This window comes from Vitis riparia, chromosome 1, assembly GCF_004353265.1.
Source record: "Vitis riparia cultivar Riparia Gloire de Montpellier isolate 1030 chromosome 1, EGFV_Vit.rip_1.0, whole genome shotgun sequence".
Taxonomy (NCBI): Eukaryota; Viridiplantae; Streptophyta; class Magnoliopsida; order Vitales; family Vitaceae; genus Vitis; species Vitis riparia.
The window spans coordinates 16,556,762-16,581,658 of NC_048431.1; the positions used below are offsets into that span (position 1 = coordinate 16,556,762).

Consider the following 24,897-nt stretch of genomic DNA (forward strand, 5'->3'; position numbering starts at 1 on the left):
TAGTAAAGTTATTATCCCAAGGCATATGGATTTTTGGAAAATTGCTATCTTGTCTCTAGAAAATCTTGAGAAATAATGTTGATGTGATTAAGATCATGATCAAATTCTTAATGCAAATTCAAATTAATTTTTGTTTTTGGAGTATATTCAAATTAGAGGTCAAACCCCTAGGTCAAAAAGTCTCTTGATTTGAAATAAAAGGCCTAATTAAGACAAACTTAGATATGAGGCAATAGTTTAATCTAACCGTTAAATAAATCTGTTAGCTCAAGGGTTCTACTAATCGGGTTTTGATGATAACAACCCATAGTTAAGTGACTAATTGATTTGAATGGTAAAGAATCTTAGGTATAAATTCGGAAATTCATCAAATGACCAAATGGATACAAGATCGAGACTTTGGAAAGACTTTTGATCATAGGAAACAAAGAATGCATGGGTGCACTTAGGATTTTCATACCGTTTCATGCATCTTAGAAAACTCGGTTTATCCTTTAAAACTTCGATTTAATTAAAACCTGAGTTTTATCAAATGTACCTTAGGCAAAACATTTTAAAATTGACATATTAATTCACCTAAAGACCTTGTTTAAGTGTTAGAAAAGAAATGAATTGAAAAAGATAAGTTTTCGGGGCCAAAAGGCTGAACCGATCGAGGCTCTGGCCAACCGGCTCAACCGGTTGGGGAACCGTTCAACTAGTTGCCCTTGTCCAGTCGAGGTTCGGTCAAGGAGTGCCAAAAACTCTCTCTCATCTAGTAGCTTTCTCTTCCCGGTTGAGGTTCACCCTTTCCCAGTCGAGGTCCGGGTCGACTTTCGGTCGAGGCAACGGTAACCTGCCAAAGCATTAAATGCTCCAACAGCTAGTGAACCGATCGACCCCTAGCTCGACTTGTCGATACTACCTTTTGCTGTTTTTGGCTCCCGAGCTTAGAAACCTATAAATTGAGAGCTCCACTTCATTTATGAGATAGATAACACTTGCAATCAATTGTCTACCTACCTATTCTTGACCAAAAAGCTCCCGTTTCTTTCTTAATACATTAAATTATCACTTGTGTATCCTTTAGTTCACCCTTGTGAGTCATCCTAACTTTGTTTTGTATTTGAGCTATCTTTGAGCTAGGTTGAGAGATTTATTCTTGTAAAAACTGAGTGTTAAAGCTTTCAAGAGGTTTGAATCTTGAAGAGATTGTGTAAGAGCCCATTGGAATCGGAATCCAAGTGTAAGAAGATTAGAAACTTGGTTGAAGCTTCAAGTTAGTGGAACCCTCACTCGGTTAGGAGATTGAGAAGAGTGGACGTAGGCAAGGACGTGCCGAACCACTATAAAACCTGAGTTTGAATTTTTTAACTCTATCTCTTTATTTTGTTTATACTGTGCTTAAACTTCTTGTGTTTGAAAAAAAAAAAAAAAACTCAATTCACCCCCCCTTTAGGTGTTTTTCTTAATTAAGCATAACCTTTATTTTTTCGCAACCAATTCAAAATCAAAGTCCAATCATAACACAACATATTATTTATGCTCTATTCTTGTTTTCGGAATTTATCCTTAATGATCTTAAGATCTAGCATCAATTTTGCTTGTACATATGAACTAGTTCAAGCACCAAATGTATTCAAATAAGGAAGATCTCATAGAGAACTTATCAAGCAAATATCTCTACAACAAATATGAGATTTTGCTATAAATTAATTTGTGATTAAAAAAGAGTATTTTGTGGTAAATGATTTTTTTTCCATAAAAAATTATTTGGAGTGAGATTGTTGCTATAAGTTCATGAGCAATTTTTTTAAACCATAGAATTTAATATTATAGCAAAATAAATAATTTTTCTACAAAATAAAATCTATGGTTATATGTCACTTTTCACCACAAAATAAAATTTGTGGTATTATTTTCTGCCATAAAACAAGTTTCTAGTAACATGTCACTTTTTGTCATGAAAATAATCATGCTAAAAGATCACTTTTTTGGCCATTTAAAAATAAAATCATGTTAAAAGATCACCCTTTTACCATGAAATAAGATTTCTAGTGATTTATGTTTTACTACCAAAAAAAAAAAAAATCTTTAAATTGTACACAAAGATCAACTGAATTTGAGATTTAACTTTTTATTGAAAACAACGTCTTTCAATAAAAATCATGTTAATTCTGAATAATATCCACACTTAGATTCTAAGCAATAAATGATTTGTGATTAAAAAAGAGTATTTTGTGGTAAATGATTTTTTTCCATAAAAAATTATTTGTAGTAAGATTGTTGCTATAAGTTCATAAACAATTATTTTTAACCATATAATTTAATATTATAGCAAAATAAAAAAAAATTTCTACAAAATAAAATCTATGGTTATATGTCACTTTTCACCACAAAATAAAATTTGTGGCAACATATCATTTTTTGCCATAAAACAAGTTTCTAGTAACATGTCATTTTTTGTCATGAAAATAATCATGGTAAAAGATCACTTTTTTGCCATTTAAAAATAAAATCATGTTAAAAGATCACCCTTTTACCAAGAAATAAAATTTCTAGTGATTTATGTTTTACTACAAAAAAAAAAAAATATTATATTATTTGTCAATTCTTTGGTATATAACATTGATGTGAAACATGAACAGAAATCATAATACATATGCTTGTAATTCCTAAAATTGAAGCAACATATTCTAATTTGGGTATAGTGATGATCGGGGTTAAGATTTAAAATAAATGGCCCATTTGACAAAATTGTACCGGTATGGACTAGAGCATTCATAGCTCCAACTTTCTTCTTGTGATCATAATCCAGCCTCTTCTCACAAGATACGTAAACCAACATTGGCAACCTTGTATTAACTTTTATTGTATCAATCAATTTCCCACCATATGCTTCTATGCTAAAAACTAGTTCTACATTTGAGGGTGTTACCATTGCCTACAAAATCAAAGTAGGAATTTCAATGTTCAAATTCTCACCCAATTCAAAATATGTATTTTTTAAAAAAAAATTCAAAATGAAATGAGATGAAAATTACTTGAATTATACCAACATGATCTCCTTTTGAGTAGTTTATCTTGATTAATGACCATGTTCCAAGCCAATGTGAACTATTAGCCATCCAAGTGGCTTTTAGAACTTTAATGGGTTCCGAAAGATTGCCCCCCATCTCCATTTGTTTCTTCTTTGCTTGAGGCATTTCATAGGCATTATATGTATCTGATCTTCGCCTTATAGATTCTGGTAAGGAGTTGATCCTTACATTGAGTTCATCATATTCCCTCGTCACTCTCATCCTCTGCCTGACAAAGTCAAGCCTTATTATTTTCTTTAGGAAGTTATGTTTTTGCATAAAATATGTCTTCTTTTTAATGATGAGACTAGGGGTTATGGTGGCCCTTCAAGGTTTACACTTTTCCGGTCCGGCCGATATTAATAATATTGGCCTATACCACTCCACTTCATAGAAGCTCTGTGAGCTGCAACAAGTAGAATCATTGTGACCATTTGCTTTGCTTTTGTTAGCATTTTTAGGTATAAACATAAAATTGAATGCACAAAACAAAGATGTATGAAACATATTTGTTGTGTCTACCTTTTTAATCGAAGGGATGCATGGATAAGGAACTTTTATCTAACTAACGAGCACACTAGTATATACGACAAGTGTAGTGCTTCTGCCTACTTATCTTGTTCCTGAACGGTAGATACACTTGTCCCCTTGTTACAACACACTAAAGGAAAATTCAAAACAAATCCAAATAAGTCCAAATTCAGCCAATAATTCAAAATGCTAATAACACTTAATAAGAAACACCATAAGCATTGAACTAGGTTCTCGAATTTTTCAAGAAAAGTTAGGAACTGATACAAAATCTTTATTTGAGACAATAAAAATAATACACTATTAATAAACCTTGCTTGTGATAATATCAGACAACTTAGCTCCAACTTTTGCATCAATATGACATTCACATTGCCGACTATTTGTAAGGAAGTTTTGATTAAGAAATTGATCTCATATGCAATAAAAAAAAGATAGGCTAACTAAAACTGATAGGTAATAGAAAATAAACTGTAAGAAATGTAATGACCTTTGTTTAAAGGTTTTCAAAGACACCAAATTTTGGTGAGAATAACTTGGATGTTTGTTTGAAGTTTAGTAACAATTATGTCTTTAACATTTGTAATCTTTCATAATACAAAGGATGTTATAGCTCCAATGGAACAAACAAATAAATTTTGAAATTAATACTACTTTTGATTGCTAAAAAACAATGGAAACTAGAAAATTGGGGTTTAGGGAAGGGGAGGAGGGGAGGGGACAAAACAAAAAACAAATTTGAAGTCTTAATTTTCCTATTGCCTTTGTTTATTAAAACAAAAAAAAAAAAAAAAATCACCTTAACTTAGCCTGAACATAAAAGGAGGAACATGGATTGTTTACTAGGAAATTGAATTAATATCTGTTTCTTTTCTTACACCTTAGCAACCAACCAAAAAGAATTAATGATAACATGTTTCTTAAGTTACATTTTCTAAGCGACCAAATGGAGCAGAATCAATAATTGATTTTTTTTCCTTTCATTTTCCTCGACAAACAAACAGATCAAAACCATAATGATCCCTTATCTCTCTACAATTTATCGAACCTGATCATCGATTTTTGGACCTATAGCTCTACTGTTAGCCCCTTAAACTGAGCATGTCGGCACCGTGGTCTCATGAGGGCAACATCATGGCCCCTTGAGCGACCTGTGAGCAATGCAAGGTGCAACGTATGGGATGGATGGTTCGAAATGGTATGCTAGCTACTGGCACACATGGGCAACAACAACACACAAGCATGTTGGTGCGATAGCATGCAAAGCCAAGCGTATATGCACAGGCTCGATGCCTTCATGTGGCGTAACCCGTGGGCGCAATGACACAGGGATTGTGGGAACTTGGATGGGATGCCTCAGACAAAGGAGACAAAGGGATGAGCACAATCTCGACAGTAAGGGCCTTGACACGTGAGCCCAACATGCACAAGTGCAACAACACGAGTCATGTGCAGGCAAACTCGAGTTAGACATGTCTTGGCATCAGGATGAGCTTGAGCAAGGTGTGGTCTTCTCCAACCGAAAATACAATGAGCTGATGCATCGCATGAGTAAGACTCCTATCAAATGAGATTTCTAGTCAGAGTAGAAGATTGAGGCGGAAAAGAGAGACTCTTGACACATGGAGACTCCTAATCAGGATGGGAAACTGAGTCCTCATGCACAAGGAGATAGAGATTTGTGGCACAGGAATTTGAGATTGAATAGGACTTGGAGTCCTACTCAATGTGGCATATGTTGAGCTTGAGTCAGAGTCGGACTAGGAGTTAAAGTTAGTTCCCTAGTAGGATTAGGACTACTTAGTGCAACCTCTATAAAAGAGGGCCTGTGTGCCTTCAGAAAGCAAGGGAACTACCCGGTGCTTAGTTTAGGAGTCTTTGCAGAGAACCTTTTGTATTCTGTTGGAGATCAATAAAATACGAGTTGGGGAAAGCCTCATAATTTGAGTGTGTACCTTGTGGCTTGGAGGAAGGTTGGCTTAGAAAGTGTTTAGGTAACGCACAAACTCGAAAACTTAGACCCAAAATTGCGTGTGTGACACCTACCAAGACATTTCGGATTCAAGAGAACATGAATTTAAATAACATAAGCAAGTCAGGTTTCGAAACTTTACTACTTGGTTTGTTACAGTATCAACCATTTTAGTCATCATCTGGCACCAGTTGAACCATCAAGAGTGTAATGAACAAAATCAAAACATGAAAAATGTAGAGTGCAATAAGATCGTGTTTGGTTGCATGGAATCAAATCCAAATTCCGTAAACCTTAAATCAACATTAATAATTTGAATTTCATAGTATTCGTTGGAATTCAAATCAAATCCAATTCTCTAAAACCAAACACCGCCTTGGAGATTTAAGTTGCCACAAATTTCAACATTTTCTAAAATTGGATTTTATAATTCGTTTGGAGCATAGTGGGATCCAATGTGAGGGGTTATCATAGGAAAGGTTTAAGGATGGGTATATTGGTATGGCTTGAATGAATTTGCTATGCCCATTTTCTTTAAATTAGGAACTGGGCATGGGATAATCCTTAATATAATAATGGGCACGGCATAATCACTAAAATTATATTATATAGTAAAAATTATTTGCCATAAATAAAAATTTATGACAAAATTTTATAAAAATTATTTACCACAAATTGACATTATAATTAAATTATTAGTATTTTATTATGAATACAAGATTCATACTAAAATGTTATGAAAAATTACTTGCCTCAAAAATATTACATGGCTAAACATGATATTTTACAATAAATAAAAAAATCATCCCTAAAAGAACTTTTTTACCATTAAAAAAATTGGTTGCAAAAGTCCTTTTTTAGCCATAAAATACTATTCATGCCAAACAATATTATAGTAAATATGAAATTTCTTATATTGTATGATCACCAAAACAAAGTGTAAAGGAAAATTATAGAAATGAAAACTCTATTTTCTTCAATATTTTCACTTCTTCATGATCTTACTCTAGATGAAGAACTTAGCCTCTGCTCATGGAAAATTCACAGAATTCCACCATGTTTAAATGCCAAGGAAATGCAAGAAAATTAAAGAAAAAGGAAGGGAAATTTAAGTTACAGCTAGTTAAAATCTAAAATTACAGAGAAATATAAAAGATTCTATAAAAGTTCCAAAAGTTTTTTTCCCATCTAACTAACCCTTATTTATAGGTAAAGATTAGGACACATGGGAAACCCTAAACTAAGCTAATACGCAAAGGAAGCTTCTAGAAAATCTAAAGATCTTCTAAAGGTTTTAACATATATATATATATATATATATATATATATATATATATATTTCTAAATCAATTAGCAAAAAGTCACGGTGTGAATATTTGTTACATTATTTTGTAGGAAACGGCTTTGAAATGCTAACTTAATGCCCAAATCAATGTAGCCTCTAAGGTCGCCATTGTAGTGCTTTGGAGAGTGCTTTAACCATTCTCTAAATCAATTCCAGTACACAAACTAGTTTAAAAATTAGTTTGAATATAAGTCTATCCTCTAGAAAATAGCTTCACATGCATTCTGCTTTCATAATCACGAAACTGATTTCATAATTAGTTTACATCATGTAAAATTGATTTGCTCTCCTATGGACTGACACACACACACATACAAAAAGTCGATTCCTAAATTGATTTGAATGTGAAATCATTTTGTGAACCCATTTTTCTCAACTTCAAAAAGTTTACTCTATCAACTACCCACATTGCAACACCCCAACCTCAAGTTTGGGTAAATGCATAATTTAATTATTTAAGAAAATAAAGTTTTGTGCTATTTAAATATGATAAGACTTTAATTTTAGGCTTTGGGTTTTAATTGTATAGATAAATTTTAGGCTCATGTAAAATAATAACAAACAAATAAATAAATGGGTTTGTGCATATATATAACCAAAAGGAACATAATTGAAAATTATTAAAAAAGAAATACTTATTTTTTCTTTGGTTCAAAGTAAACCAATGTTCTATGGAAAGTTGTTCATTGTGGAAAATTTATAAAAATGAATAATGCATATTAAAAAATATATATATGAAAATATGCATACAACATATTAGGAATTTATAGTAAATAAATTATTCATTTTTTGCATATATATATATATATATATAATGCATGAAACATATTAGGAATTGTTGTTGGAAAATATCTCAAATTCCTAATTAGTATAGATTCATTTTATATATATATATAATATTATATAGAATATTTGCTAAGTTGATATTTTGTTGTAATATTAGATTTTCTTATAGTATAAGGAAAGTTATTAGGAATATCTTTATAAATATTATAATATATGAGAGGAAATGGTTATGAGATGAAGATGAACTTGTATAGACTATGTGAGATGGATAAAGATGTGAGGAAAAATACGAGATACTTGGTGTACTAAGAGGACTTATGGTTCAAGATGTGGATACAAGGAGTGGGGAAACATAGGATGTTTCGGAAACCCAATAATTGTATCTAATTTTATCTTCTGTAATATTTTCTATGGTATGGTGGAATTTTTTATTCGTGGATATAAGCAGGGAGGAAAAAATCGGCAAAAATCGGTGAAATATCGCCGATATATCGCGTGTCGGCGACACGACACAGCAAGAAGATAAGTTGGCCAGGCGAAAAATCGCCAAAAATCGCCCAAAATCGGCGACACACGATAAATCGTCGATTTATCGCGCGGTCAACGCGGGTCAGACGCGCTACAGTGTAGCTACAGGACCTCTCCATTTGTGTTGCCGAGGGGATTTGAACCCCAAACCAAAAGGTTTTGGGTTCACCCACTTACCACCTGGGCTAAGCCTTCTTTTGATATATAATATGCAACAACTATATATATACTTAAATTCATTATATAAAGAAAATATAAGAATATTTTAAAGAGCAAATTAATTATAATTATTTTATAATTAAATGCAAAGTCTTTTAATTAATTACCAAAAATATAAAAATTATATAATTTTCTTCATAATGTTTTTAATATCATTAATAATTAATTAAATATTAAAAAATTATATATATATATATATCATTATTCATTTTATATTGTTTAATACAATTGAATTAAATGGATCATATTTTAATACTAATATATATTTTAAAATTAGACATATTATAATCAAATATCATAATATTAGGTGTAATTTAATAATAAATGTACACTTATAAAATTCATATTTTTATCGATGTATACGATATTATTATCAAATATGATAAATCATGTTATACATATATCAAAATTTTCAATAAAATAACTTTAAAATGTCTATTATACTTCTAATTATATTATTATGAGGTTTTTCTTGCATTTCCATGAGTTTTTAACAATTTTAAGCCTACCAATAATATCCACCGATATATCTCCGATATATCCAAAAATATCTCCGATATATCCGTAAAATCAAATTACCGATATATCCGTGATTACCGATATTTTCATCCTTGGATATAAGTATGATTGGCGGAACGACGTTAGAACTTCGTGTGTCCCTTGTGTGAATTATTTTATCTTTATGTTCTTGAACTAACTTTGTTTGTATTAAAGCTTCAAAATGCACAACTATTTCTAATAAATAAATTATTTAATTTTTTATAAAAATTTATGAAAAAAAGAATGAATTGGACATATTATGATTTTTTTAGTAAGTAAATTATTAATTTGTTATATAAAAAAGTAAAAAAAAAAAAATTAAAGAATAGAGAAATATGGAAAAGAAGATTTAGCAAATGAATTAATTAATTTCATAAAAAGGAATAGTATATATTATTTAAATAAAAAAAATAGAAGATTTAAAGAAATATGAAAATAAAAGAATAAGTGAATAAATTATTTAAGAAACCTTTGTGAAAAACATATATATATATATATATTAAATAATAAAGAAATATGAAAAATTAAGGTTGAGAAAATGAGACATGAGAGGAATTTTAGTATATGATAATTCATGATGCTTTTATAAATAGTATAAATGTAGTTTATAATAACATTTTGTTTTTGAACATCATATTATTTTTTTTGGTCAAATTATTAATCCAAAATAACTTAGTTTAATTAAATAAATTAATAGCAAATATAATGATTATTTTTTATGTGAGAAAATATATTTAACCAGTAAAATAAAAATAAAAAGAATCCACTTTGACCATAATCTAGACATTAATAAGAACAAGCATATCACACTTATATGACATAAGTTTAAATTTCTAGGCAGAAAAAGGAAGTGGTATAATAGAAAAGTTTTTATAATTTTGGAATATTTTAAAGAGATAGAATAAAGTAAAAAAATGAAGAGAAGTTTATGGTAAGTATATTGGAGAAATTTAAAGAAAGAAAATTTTGTTTGATTTGTATGTTGCATGAATTTACCCATTTTGGGTTCAAATATTAAAACCAATAGCCTTAACTGAGGCGTGATTTACAAAGAGGGTGATCTTAGTTTGGTGTTGTACTTAGGCTGGTCTAACTTTCTCAATCTCACCACCATGTTTTCATCAACCCCAAACAATCCGCTCATATCAATCCCCAATCCTCTAAAATCATCACCACCTAATTTGCATATTGCCATCTTGATCACCCCTAACCTCATTCCCAAATCTCTCCCAAAAAAGTTGTCCTTCATTCAAGCTTCTGCATCTTCTCCCATCAGGTAAACTTTTGTTTCATTCCAAGTCTATTGTTCATTGTTTTGTTACTGTTCTACTTTAACTAATGCCTTTTCTTGGATTTTTATGTGGAATAATTGGAAACAAGGCTAGCTCTGGTGGGTATTCTATGATGGAAATGGGGTTCATGTTTTTGTGTTTTAATTTGGAGAACCCTAGAATAGTTTCCATTTTTTTTTTTTTTTCTTGTGGGGAGAAGATAAAAATAGAAGGCACTACAAAGTAATTGGTCACATCTATGAATCTTTCTAGATTGTTTGATCTAAAAGTTCAACAAAAGATAAATCAGTTGAATTTGATAATCAAGTGGATGCATATGAATCCACTCATGAAGAAGATTGAGAAATAAGAACTAGAAAGAAATCTTCAATCAATTAAGTGAATCAATTAGACTGGAATCCCTAATCTTTGACTCTATTTAGTGTGTGATATCTAGATCCTAGAAAACTTTGAAGTTGGATATCTAAACCACTCTACTTTATAACAAAATACCCAGCTTCCAAAGGGGCGAAAACATCTTCTAATATTCTTTTGTTTATTTCTCCCAAACTACTTACAAATTATAGGCATCAAAGCAAGTTCAGAGTAGTTTATTCTTAGCACCTCTAGAACCAGGAAAGGGAAAAGTATATTTTGATGTAAGCTTCTGAAAAGAACAAAATCCAAAAGAAAAATCATCTAAAAATAATTAAATTTTATGCATTTGGGTTAAAGGGAATACTGTCAATATCATTTAGGTACTTCAACAATACCTTTGACCCAAAAATACATAAAACAATATAAGTTTTGAAATGGTTTGAAACACGATGGATATCTACGAAAAAATACCATAATGCAAGAATATGTAATGGGGCAGTGTAGAAAGATATGAACTACACTTTTGATGCTTACAATCTTGTGAGCATATCTGTCAACTTTTTTGAAAATTTAAGTAATTTAGTTATAATTGCTTAAAACATGACAATAATTTGGTTGATAAACTGGAAAACCATCCCACAGTGCATGCAGGTAGCTAGGAATTCGTCCACATTTATTTGTTCCATTGCAAGGACATGGTTGCTCAAACTTAAAAACTCTACATTATGCACATTGTAACTATTTAGTAGGGAAAGGTTTATGTGGGCATCTTTCGACATTCAAGTGTTTTTTTTCCTATTTTGGTACAGCTATCCGCATAAGAAAAGGGTGGATGCCAGTGAGAGCTACACATTAGACAGTATAAGACACTTTTTAATCAGGCAAGAGGATAGCATCATATTTAGCCTCTTGGAGAGGGCTCAATATTGTTACAATGCAGACACATATGACCATCATGCCTTCTCCAAAGATGGGTTTCATGGCTCTTTGGTTGAGTTCATGGTCAAAGAAACTGAAAAACTTCATGCCCAGGTTTTTTAGTTTCTAGCTAATGTAAAAAGAGCTAAAAAAAATGTTGATATCTCAATTTTTATTTTTATTTTTTCTGATTGGCCTTTTTTTGCAAGTCAGATGGGTAGATACGATAGTCCAAATGAGCATCCTTTCTTCCCGGCTCAATTACCTAAGCCGATGCTTCCTCCTTTGAAATATCCTCAGGTAACTACTAATATAGGAAAAAGACGATAATCCTCATTTATGTAACTTCCCAATTACTTGTTGATGTTTCATGGAATTGATCTATTTTGTAGCATGCTTTCTCTTGAAATGATGTGAATATATTTTGTTTTCTCTGATAGTTTGGTATATTTTCTATTTCACGGGCCAAATAAGTATTTTGTGACTACATTTGAACAATGGTTTGGTGTTGTATTATGGAGAGTGGAGAAATTACCGTAGCAATAAATAAAGTGGAAATGAAAAGACTTCTTGTTTGTCAAACATGTTGACGTGTGCCAAAATTTTCAATATATATATAGATGTTGTAGATCAATAGATATATAATAGTGTTGGTTCAGTGCATGCAACTAGTTGGAAAATTGGAATCCTAGGTGAAATCTAAAGCATTTTGACAACTCAATTAAGAAAGGCTTAGTAACTTGTAATATGTGATTGAATCCTAAATTGAAGTTATAATCAGTTATCTCCGATTCATATCTCTTGCTTGGTGTTTTTTTTTTTTTTTTTAAGCAAATGAAACTTGCTTATATAATTGAAAACATAAATAAAATCCCATCTTGTTTGGTACAATAAGTTGGTATTTAACTCAAATTATTATTATTCTTATTATTATTATTATTATTATTATTATTATTATTATTATTATTTTTGGACAGTCAAAATATGTAACATTTGTATTTGAGTCTATTACATTATTTATTTTGACAATGATTAGGAAACTGTTAGTTTAGGTTTAACTCATAGAACTCTATACATATAAGGTTTTGCATAACATTTTAAAAGAAAGTATAAAAAAAGTGAGCAAAGGCTGAACAGGATAGATCAAAGGTGTATTGAATTTTGGATAGAGAGAGGTCGTGAGACTTTGAGTTTGGATATTTGAAATTTATTAATAAATTTGATTTCCCTCTCTAGTGAATTTAGGCAATTAGGATAAACCATGTAAATATTTTGCCTGGTATAATTTACTTTATTTTTCCTGTTGTGTTGGATTGTTGTGATTTTCCTAATAAGTAATATCAAAGCTTCCATTCCTAACACAAGTGGTATTAGAACTTTTATTTTTACAACAAATGATATTAAAGACATGGTGTAAAGATGTGGGAAAATTATTTTGAAGATGATGGTTGACATTAAATATGATATTGAGTCCTTTGATAGAAAGAATAATTTCATTATCTGACAAAAGTGTTGTTAAGGATGTTTTGTTACAACAAGAACTTCTCAAACATTACAAATCAAGAAACTAGAGATCATGACAGATGAAGAATATGAAGAATTAGAAGAGTGGTGAGTACTATTCATTTAAATCTAGCTCTTAAAATAAATTACAGTATTTTAAACAAGAAATCTCCTTTTGATTTATAAAAAGAGTTAGAAAAAATTTAAATGTCAAAATCCCTAACAAATAGACTACATTTGAAGAAACAACTATTTAAGTTGAAGATGGATAAAGGAACATGATATCCTTTTTGTCGCAGTCAATGAAATTTTTGTTAACTCTTAGATTTTGACTTTGGACATTCTTTTTATGGATGCCAATATAAGGAGTGATTTGATACACTTTGATGCTATTGTTATTCTAATGGAAAATGATTAAAGCTCCAAAGCCATTAAGATTAGTACTATGAAAGTGAAGATGTTTGATGGTATTGTAAAGACACTAAGTAATGGTAAGCATGTTCCTAACTTGAGAAAGAGTTTAATCTCTTTGGGAGATTTGGACATTTTTGGGCTATGATTTTTTTGTAAAGAACGATATTATGAATATTATCAAAGGTGTTTTGATAGCTATGAAAATTGGGAACATAATTTTAGCTAAGTGTCACAGGATGCTTCAAATGAGCCTCCCCATAGGTTTATATAGACTCTAGGAAGCTTCTAGAGACTTCTACACTTAGCCATTGGAGATAAGAGTGTGGAAGGTTTTAGAGATGCCTAGAGATGCCCACACATCTCTACACTATGGTGGAAGGCATGAGAGGAGTCCAAGGCTTTCTAGAGAATTCTAGAGATCTCTTGTATATTCTTGTACATAGGCTTATATATAGAATTCTGTAGGGTGTTCTAGAATATTCATGATTTGTAAGGAACCTTCCAAGATTCTAGAGAGTTCCATTGGTGCCTATAAATAGGTGAGGGCCTCATTTGGCCAAGGCACTAAGCAAGTGAGTTCAAAAGCACTTGTAAAAGCTTCATTTGAGCAATAAAAGCTTTCATTCTTTAAGAGTTTCCTACTAGGCCTTCTAAAGCTTCCAAGTCGTGAACATCTTAGCTTAGCAAGCTAAGCATTGGGAGTAAGGCTGATTAGCAAGATCAAGGGTTTGGCTTATCTAAGTGCTGCACGAGCTTAGGAAAAGACTAAGTCTGTGATAATTGGTATCAGAGTCAGGTTATGAAGCGGGCATAGTAAAGAAAGCATGTCGGGCTCCAACGTAAAGGAGACTAGTGAGCAAACCCATGGAAGGGAGATCGAGCCTACTACACAGAGCAGGGGCATGAAGGATAAATCTCGTGATGCTATAGCTAACATGGAGGCAAGGCTAGCCAAGATGGAGCTAGCCATGGTAGACACTCGGGAAGGGGTGGAATTGATTGAACAAGGCATGGAGAAAGGCTTAGAAGATCTAAGAGATTAGATCCAAGACCTTTGTGAGGGGGTGCTAGGCTCACAAGTTCAGCCGATATCACACGAGGAGTTCATGTCCTTCCGAGATAAGGTCATGAGCATGTTTGCTAGCATGGAGTCAAGAGTGGAGGCCTTGGATTCACACATGGAGGCCCTAGACCAAGAGGTTCAACAAGAGCTGGCCATCTATAAGATTGTTGTATCAGTACAAGTCATGGCCACTCATGAGGCACTAAGGGTGGAGGTGCCCAAGCCACACACGTTTAGTGGCAAGAGGGATACTAAGGAGTTGGACAACTTCTTGTGGCACATGGAGCGCTACTTTGAGGCTATTGCACTGACAGATGAAACCACTAAGGTACGCACCGCGACCCTCTACCTCACCGACAATGCTACTTTATGGTGGCGTCAGAGGTTTGCCGGTATAGAAAAAGGGACGTGCACCATAGACACATGGGATGCCTTTAAGCGAGAGATCAAAAGGCAATTCTACCCTAAGGATGTGGCTTACCTAGCAAGGAAAAATATGAAACGTCTCAAGCACACAAGCTCTGTCCGTGAGTATGTCAAAGAGTTCTCTACACTTATGCTTGAGATACCCAACATGTCTGAGGAGGAGCTACTATTCAACTTCATGGACAACTTGCAAAGCTGGACCGAGCAAGAGTTGAGGAAACGTGGTGTCTAAGACCTAGCCACGACTATGGTAGTAGTAGAGTCCTTGGTGGAATACAAAATGGGAGACTCCTCCAAGCCCAAGCCACAATCCAAGGGTAATCATGCCAAAGGTGGGGGAGATAAGGGATCAAGGGGGTACACTCCTAAGGAAGGATTAAACAAGACCTCTGGTGGCAAGATGGTAAGGACAAGGACAAACGAAAGGAGTTCACGCCCAGGACCAATTGCTTCCTATGTGATGGTCCACATTGGGCACGGGACTGCCCCAAAAGAAAAGCCCTAAATGCCATGATCGAGGAAAATATGAAAAAGGGTGATGCTCATATGGGATCATTACAACTCCTAAATTCCCTCAAGACCAAGCCGGTGCTTAAGACATCTCAAAGCAAGGGGCTAATGCATGTAAAGGCCCTTGTAAATGGGAGGGCACCAAGTCCCTGGTGGACACTGGTGCCACTCATAACTTTGTCTTAGAGGATGAGGAAAAAAGGCTAAAGCTTCAAGCATCCAAGGAAGAAGGTTGGCTCAAGGCAGTTAATTCAGCTTCCAAGCCATCACACAGAGTAGCTCGCTGGGTGGCTATGCACATTAGCTCATGAGAAGGAATGGTCGACTTCACAGTGGCACCCATGGACGACTTCAAGATGGTACTGGGGATGGACTTCCTACAGAAGGTCAAGGTCATGCCACTACCCTTCCAATGCTCAATCGTTATCGTAGAATATGAGAAGCCATGCATGGTCCCTATGGTTATCGAAGATTCTCCCAAGACCCCTATGTTATCGGCTATGCAAGTAAAGAAGGGGTTAAAGAGGAAAGAGGTGACCTACCTTGCCACCCTTAAGGAAGAAAAAGATGATGGGTCGAGGAAGCCTATGCCTATGGAAATCAAGTGAGTCCTTGATGAGTTCAAGAACGTGATGACACCCAAGTTGCCTAAGAGACTCCCTTTTATGAGGGAGGAAGATCATAAGATCAAGTTGGAGCTGGGAGCTAAGCCCCCTTCTATGGGGCCATATAGGATGGCAATGCCCGAGCTAGACGAGTTAAGAAGACAACTTAAGGAGTTATTGGATGCAAGGTTCATCCAACCATCCAAGGCTTCCTATGGCATGTCAGTCTTATTTCAAAAGAAGCATGATGAGTCCTTACGGATGTGCATCGACTACCGAGCACTCAATAAGGTAATGGTAAAGAAGAAGTACCATATTCCACTCATTGCTGACTTGTTCGATCAACTTGGTAGGGCGAGATACTTCACAAAGCTAGACTTGAGGTCAGGCTACTACCAAGTAAGGATTATAGAGGGGGACGAGTCGAAGACTACATGTGTGACTAGGTATGGCTTATACGAGTTTTTAGTGATGCCTTTCGACTTCACCAATGCTCCAGCAATGTTCTGCACACTCATGAATAAGATCTTCCACCCATATTTAGACAAGTTCGTGGTGGTGTACTTGGATGACATAGTCATCTACAGTAACACCCTAAAGGAGCACGTTGAGCATTTAAGGAAGGTCTTCAAGATCCTAAGGCAGAACAAGTTATATGTAAAGAAGGATAAGTGCTCCTTTGCTAAGGAAGAAGTGAGCTTCCTAAGGCATTGCATTAAAGATGGTAAGCTAATGATGGATGACAGCAAGGTGAAGGCCATCCAGGAATGGGATTCACCTACTAAAGTGCCTCAACTAAGGTCTTTCCTTGGCTTGGTTAACTATTACCGGAGGTTCATAAAGGGTTATTCTACGAGGGCAGCTTCACTCACTGATCTTCTCAAGAAGAACAGGGCATGAGAGTGGGAAAAAAAGTGCCAACAATCCTTTGAAGATCTAAAGAAGGCTATGACTCAGGAGCCGGTGTTGGCACTACCCAACCACACCAAGGTTTTTGAGACACACAAAGATGCCTCATACTTCACTATTGGGGGAGTTCTGATGCAAGATAAACATTTGATTGTCTTCAAGAGTCGCAAGCTAAAAGACACAAAGAGGCACTACACGGTATAAGAAAAGAAGATGAACGTCATCGTCCATTGCTTGCACACCTGGAGGCACTATCTTCTAGGGTCTCACTTCATAGTGAAGACCGACAATGTTGCCACTAGCTACTTCTAAACACAAAAAGCTAAGTCCTAAACAAGCTAGGTGGCAAGACTTCCTAGTCGAGTTCGACTATACACTGGAGTATAAGCCAAGAAGCGCTAATCATGTGGTTGACGCCCTAAGCGGCAAGGTAGAGCTAGCCTCCATAACGAGCCAACCCCACTGGGACATAATGGGTCTTCTAAGGGAGGGGCTGCAACATGATCCAATGGCTAAGAGCCTCATCGTCCTGGATCATGAAGGGAAAACTAAGCGATTTTGGGTGGAAAATGACTTACTCTACACTAAGGGGAGATGACTCTACATGCCTAAGTGGGGGAACATAAGGCGGAATCTGATTAACGAGTGCCATGACACCAAGAGGGTTGGGCACCTTGGGCAATGACACATGAGGGCACTACTCGAGTCAGCTTACTACTGGCCTCAACTATGGGATGAAGTTGAGGCCTATGTGAGAACTTGTCTTATGTGCCAACAAGATAAAGTGGAACAACAACAGCCTAGAGGCATGTTGGAGCCACTACCTATAGCGAAGCGTCCATACTTCCAAACACAAAAAGCTAAGACCTAAACAAGCTAGGTGGCAAGACTTCCTGGCCGAGTTCGACTATATGCTGGAGTATAAGCCAAGAAACGCTAATCATGTGGTCATCGCCCTAAGCCACAAGGCAAAGCTAGCCTCCATAACGAGCCAACCCTAATAGGACATAATGGGTCTTTTAAGAAAGGGGTTGCAACATGATCCAATAGTTAAGAGCCTCATCGACTTGGCTCATGAAGGGAAAACTAAGCAGTTTTGGGTGGAGGACGACTTACTCTATACTAAAGGGAGGCGACTCTACATGCCTAAGTGGGGGAACATAAGGTGGAATCTGATTAAAGAGTGCCATGACACCAAGTGGGTTGGGCACCTTAGGCAATGACACACGATGTCACTACTCGAGTCGGCTTACTACTGGCCTCAAATACGGGATGAAGTTGAGGCCTATGTAAGGACTTTTCTTGTGTGCCAACAAGACAAAATGGAACAATAACAACCTAGAGGCCTGTTGGAGCCACTACCTATAGCGAAGCGTCCATGGGAGAGTGTCACTATGGACTTCATCATCGGGCTACCTAAGTCGGAGGGCTATGGTTCGATCATAGTGGTAGTGGACAAGTTCTCTAAGTATGTGACCTTCATAGCAACCCCTACTGACTGTACTACAGAGGAGACAACAAGGCTATTCTTGAAACATGTGGCCAAATATTGGGGGTTGCCTAAGTACATTATCAGTGATCGCGATCCGCGTTTCACTGGAAAGTTTTGGACGAAGCTCTTCAAGCTTATGGGTTTGGAGCTTCACTTCTCCATAAGCTTTCACCCGCAGACATATGGGTAGATTGAGAGGGTGAACGCCTTACTAGAGCTATACTTAAGGCACTTCGTGAATGCCAACCAAAAGGATTGGGCTAAGTTGTTAGATATAGTCCAATTCTTATACAACTTGCAAAGAAGTGAGGCAACCAATAAGAGCCAGTTCGAGCTAGCCATGGGACAACAACCATTGACTCCTCACACACTAGCAATAGGCTATACAGGAAGAAGTCCAACGACTTTCAAGTTCGCTAAGGGATGGCATGAGCAAGTTGACATAGCACACTCATACTTGGACAGGGCCGCTAGGAAGAGGAAGAAGTGGGCTAACAAGAAGTGACATCACACAAAGTACAAGGTTAGAGACATGGTGTTTTTCAAGCTCCTTCCTTAACAATTCAAGTCGCTAAGGCCTTGTAAGGAGGTATGAAGGACTTTTGCCCATACTTGGGAAGGTCGGAAAGATGTCCTATAGAGTTAAGTTACCATCGAGGTTGAAGATTCATCTTGTCTTCCAAGTAAGTTACTTGAAACCATATCATGAAGACGAGGATGATCCAAGTCGAAGGTTTTCTAAGAGGGCACCTACAACGGTTGTGACTTCCTATGACAAGAAGGTAGAAAACATCATTACAGACCGAGTCATCAATAAATGTGGTGTGCCTCCTACTACAAAGAACTTAGTGAAATGGAAGGGACTACCAGAGAGTGAGGCTAGTTGGAGCTAGCAGATACACTATGGCAGTTCTAGGAAAAGATTGAGTGGTTATGGACGGAAGACGCGACAAGGACATTTGTAGCTTAGGTTGGGGAAAGTGTCACATGATGCTTCAAATGAGCCTCCTCATAGGTTTATATAGAGCCTAGGAAGCTTCTGGAGACTCCTACACTTAGCCATTAGAGAAAAGAGTGTGGAAGGTTCTAGAGATTCCTAGAGAAGCCCACACATCTCTACACTATGGTGGAAGACATGAGAAGATTCCAAGGCTTTCTAGAGATTTCTTGTATATTCTTGTTCATAGGCTTGTATATAGAATTGTGTAGGGTGTTCTAGAATATTCATGATTTTTAAGGAACCCTCCAAGGTTCCAGAGAGTTCCATTGGTGCCTAGAAATAGGTGAGGGCCTCATTTGGCCAAGGCACCAAGCAAGTGAATTCAAAAGCACTTGTAAAAGCTTCTATTCTTTAAGAGTTTCCTACTACGCCTTCTAAAGTTTCCAAGTCGTGAGCATCTTAGCCTAGCAAGCTAAGCATTGGAAGTAAGGCTAACTTAGCAAGATCAAGGGTTTGGCTTGTCTAAGTGTCGCATAAGCTTAGGAAAAGACTAAGTCCGTGACATAAAGCTATGAATGTGAAGTCATACTATGAGGAGTATTTTGCTAGTGTTAAGTAAGTTTTCGGAGTAGAAGAGCACACCAAGATAATCCAGATTCCCTTTTCAACTAAGAGTACTCATTAACATAAAGATAAAACTAATTGTAAAAGTGATGAAGTTATGAAAAAGACAAAAGATGATTTCTCCAATCAAGTTCGGTGAAAATTTGAACTTGACATGTGTTTATTCTTACTAATTGTTATGATTGAGAGAATTTGAGTCGATGTGAAGATTTTTGGTATTTGACTAAAATTATTTATTTTTTATTTTAGTAGTCAATATTTGTAAAGTTTGTATTGTAGTACATTACATTTTTTTGAGTTTGACTAGGATTAGGAAGCCATTTGTTAAGGGTTAGCTCAATATTGTTAAAATGCAGACACATATGACCATAATGCATTCTCTATGGGGTTTCATGGCTCTTTGGTTGAGTTCATGATCAAGAAAACTAAAAAGCTTCATGCCTAGGTTTTTTAGTTTCTAGCTAATGTAAAAAGAGCAGTAGAATGTTGATATCTCATTTTATTTTCTTTTTTTATTGCCTTTTCTTTGCACGAAAGGTGGGTAGATACAATAATCTAGATGAGCATCCTTTCTTCTCGGCTCAATTACTTGAGTCAATGCTTCCTTTTTTGCAATACCCTTAGGTAGTTACTAATATAGAAAAGACATTATAATCCTCATTTATGTAACGTCCCTATTACTTGTTTATGTTTCATGGAATTGACCTATTTTGTAGCATGTTCTCTCTTGAGATGAAGTGAATATTTTGGTTTTCTTTGACAGTTTGGTCTATTTTGTATTTCATTAGGTAAATAGGTATTTGATGATTGCCTTTGAGCAATAGATTGGTGTGTATTATGGAGAGTGGAGAAATCACCATAGCAATAAATAAAGTGGAAATGGAAATGAAACGCCTTTTTTGAAATCTTAAAATGCACATATTTGTTGAAGTACTGCGGAAAAAATGTTTGGAGTTACAAATGAAAATATGATAGGAGTTAGTTAAAGGCTCCAATGAAATAATATTATGTATAAGAATGTCATTATTCAAATTTCACTTCAGCATCAATGTCTGAAGTTGTTTGTTGAACATGTTGACAATTGATGTGTGCCAAAACTTTTAATATATATATGTTGTAGCTCAATAAAGTGTTGTTTCAGTTGCAACTAATTGGAAAATTGAAATAGTGGATGAAAACTGAAGCATTCCGACCACTCAATCAAGATAGGCTTAGAAACTTGCAATATGTGGTTGAATCCTAAATTGAACTTATGATCAATGATCTCTACTACATGTCTCTTCCTTGAGGCTTTTCTTTAAGCAAATGAATCTTGCCCTTTTTTCTTAATTGAAAATTGTAAATAAAAGTTCATCTTGTTTGGTATAATATATTGGTATTTGACTCAAATTATTTACTTCTTTATTTTTAGGAGAGTTAATATATGTCGAACTTGTATTTGAGTAAACTACATTCTTTATTTTGATTAGGATTAGGAAACTGCCAGTTTAGGGTTAGCTATAGAACTCTATAAAATGTAGGGGTTTTACATGGGATTTCTAGAGAAAAGCATAAAAAAGCGAGCAAAGACTACAAAGACAGACAAAGGTTATGAAGTTTTGAGTAGAGAAAGGTTAAGAGACTTAGAGTTTGGATTTTCGAAGTTTGTTAGTAAATTTTATTGACACACCAAAATTAGATGACTAAGCTTTTAATTGGAAAGGCAACATTGACTATGGATGAGAAGTCAAATGTTCATCTAAAAACAAAATATTAAGCACCCAAGTAGTTTGTCTTATATTGGTCAAACCCTTGTGACGAATTTTGAATCATGTCATGGTAAGAATAAGTCACAAAGGAAATATTGTGATAGCAAAGATGATCATTCCCAATCACACTTTTGGAGGGATGTGAAGCGTTACTATTGCCATAAAAAAGGACATACCAAAAGGTATTGTGAAGAATTGACAAAGTACCTATAAATAAGGAAAAATCTTGAATCCTAAGATACTTCAAATTTTACTAATATTATTGATGAAGAATTTGATAAGAAATAAGATTTTCTTTCTATTATAGTTGATGAAAATTTGGTTGACTCTTAGATTTAAACTTTAGATGTTCTTTTCATATGTGCCCATGTAAGGAGTGACTTGACACCTATAATGAATGTGATGCTAGTGTTGTTGTAATGGGTAATGATTCAAGCTCTAAAGCTATTGAGATTGGTACTATGAAGGTGAAGATGTTTGATGGTGTTGTAAGGGCATTGAGTAATGGTAAGCATGTTCCTAAATTGAGAAGTTTAATCTCTTTGGAAGCTTTGGACATTTTGAGTTATGATTTTTCTACAAAAAATGGTATTATGGATATTAATAAAGGTGTTTTGATAGCTATGAAGAGGAAAAAGGTGAAAATTTTATATACTTTGATTTGAAAAACAATTTTAGGTACAACTATGAAGGTGAAGACATGTCATGAAAAGTCTTCACGCCAAAATGATCAAAACTCCATTTTGAACTAAAAGCACTCATTGGCACAAAGATGAGACTAATTGTAAAAGTAATGAAAGTATAAAGAAAACAAAGATGATTTTTCGAGTCAAGTTTGACAAGAGTTTATATTTGACATATGTTTATTCTTATTAATTATGCAGAATTGAAAGAGTATGAGTCAATATGAAAGTTGTTCGTATTTAACTCAATCTATTTGTTTTTTTTTTTTAGTATTTGTAGAGTTTGTGTTTGAGTACATTACTTTTTTTAGTTTGATTAGGATTAGGAAACTATTGGTTAAGGGTTATTAGCTCATAGAACTCTAGAAATATATGGTTTTACATAGAATTTTTAGAGAAAAAAAGTGTGAAAAATGAGCAAAGAGTAACGAGAGATACGTAAAGGGTATTGAGTTTTGTGTAGAGAAAGGTTGAGGAAATTTTAGTCCGTATTTTTTAAGTTTATTAATTAGTAAATTTTATGTGGGGCATAGGCAGTTAGACCAAACCACATGAATCTTGTTTTATTCAATCTATTTTATTTTTCTTTGTATACTTGGGTATTGTAATTTTTCCAACAAGTGATAGGAGAGCTTCGTTTTTCTCAACAAGTGGTATGTCAGCTTTCGTTTCCAAACACAATAAACCTTCCTATCTCGGAAGAGCTTAAGATGACAATATTTATTGACATTTGTGCCGAGTTATTGGTTCATTAACTGATTCCAATTTTTCTGATTTGCAAATAGGTCCTGCATCCTTGTGCTGATTCAGTCAATCTAAACAATAAGGTTTGGAATATATATTTCAAAAATCTCCTTCCAAGGTTGGTTAAAGCCGGTGATGATGGTAATCATGGATCAGCTGCTGTGTGCGACACAAACTGCTTGCAAGTATACGGTTCAACTAATTCTATCCCATTACATAAAACCATTCACATGTGCATTTGCTGTGAGGCTATGCCTTCAGTGAACTAATTTATTTGTACTAGTTTTTTTAACACATGGAAGGTTTTTGTGCCCTTTACCGTTTATACATGTCAGACTTCCATTTCTTCCTCATTTTTGTCTGTAGGCTCTCTCAAAGAGGATCCATTACGGAAAATTTGTAGCAGAGACTAAATTTCTAGAATCCTCGGATGTGTATGAGGCTGCCATTAGAGAGCAAGTATAACTCCGATGTGCCTTTTATGGTTCATTTATCTTTCTCTCTGCCATGGCACCACTGGAATATCCATTTGTTCTTGGTGTGACAGGATAGGGATAAGCTCATGGCATTGCTGACCTATGAGGCAGTGGAAGCAGCAATCAAGAAGAGAGTAGAAGCGAAGGCCAAAGCATTTGGGCAGGAGGTGAGAAACATGGGAGAGGGAGATGATGGGGATGATCCAGCATATAAGATCAAGCCAAGGTTAGTTGCCAATCTGTACGGAGACTGGATCATGCCACTTACCAAGGAAGTTCAGGTTGAATACCTGTTGAGAAGGTTGGATTAAACAAAATTAAGAGAAGAAAAAAGTTTGGCTGTTCGGATGTTAATGAACGTGATGAAACATTTTAATTCAATATGTAGCAGCTTTGGAACATATTTAAAAGTCTTCCCATCCCAACATGTGCATGTTGCCTCCTGATGCATGGGGCATCTCAAATTTCAGGCATAATTGGCACGCTGATTGCAAGCTGACTTACCAGGTCTCAAATCACTGCAAAGTCCAAGTCATGTTTTTCACTGATCAAATTTTTATTAGGAGGTCCAATTTTTTTCTTCTTATTAGTTCCTTGTAATAAAATTAAAATTATAGAAAAAAAAACCCCATTTAGGTGATTTATTGGAATTACATTCAATCAAATTCTGTTTTTAATTCATTTATATTGAAGTTGAATTTATTTTAAAATAAAATCCTTTAGTTTAAATTATAATAATATAATAAAATTAGAGTTCTAAATAAACTCTATTTAATTGGTTAATAAAAATTAAAAATTAAAAATTTATTTATTTAAGTAATTTTGATAAAAAAAAATTAAAAATCATGATGAAATACACTATTCCTATTTAGGTTATATAATATTTTTTTTTCTCTTTTATTTCAATATTTTACTCCATAATTTATCTTCATTGATTTTATTATTACATATTATTTTATAAAAACTAAATTTAGATACTATAGAGTTTGATAAAAGAAAAATCAATAAGAAAAAAAAATAGAAGGAAAGAAAATGATGAAAAATCTTCCATATACAAATACACTTTCTCAAACTTCCCTTATTCCTTTTATAAATATATATATATATATATATATATATATATATATATTCAAGCTAATATTTAAAAAAATTTCATAGTTTCTTAACTTATTCTCCATGTTATATATCCAAATAGAAAAGAATGATTTTTCTT

The 24,897-nt window shown here is 34.3% G+C and overlaps 1 protein-coding gene across 1 annotated transcript; it reads left to right on the top strand.

Annotated features, from left to right (window-relative positions):
- Nucleotides 1-4,750: 4,750 nt before the first annotated feature.
- LOC117920527 (chorismate mutase 1, chloroplastic-like) lies at nt 4,751-23,995 on the top strand. The gene is made up of 6 exons (XM_034838126.1): nt 4,751-5,001; nt 11,439-11,661; nt 11,761-11,847; nt 23,250-23,393; nt 23,575-23,667; nt 23,756-23,995. Exons 1-6 carry the CDS (start codon nt 4,751-4,753, stop codon nt 23,993-23,995), a joined length of 1,038 nt encoding a protein of 345 aa, XP_034694017.1.
- The last annotated feature ends 902 nt before the right edge of the window (nt 23,996-24,897 follow it).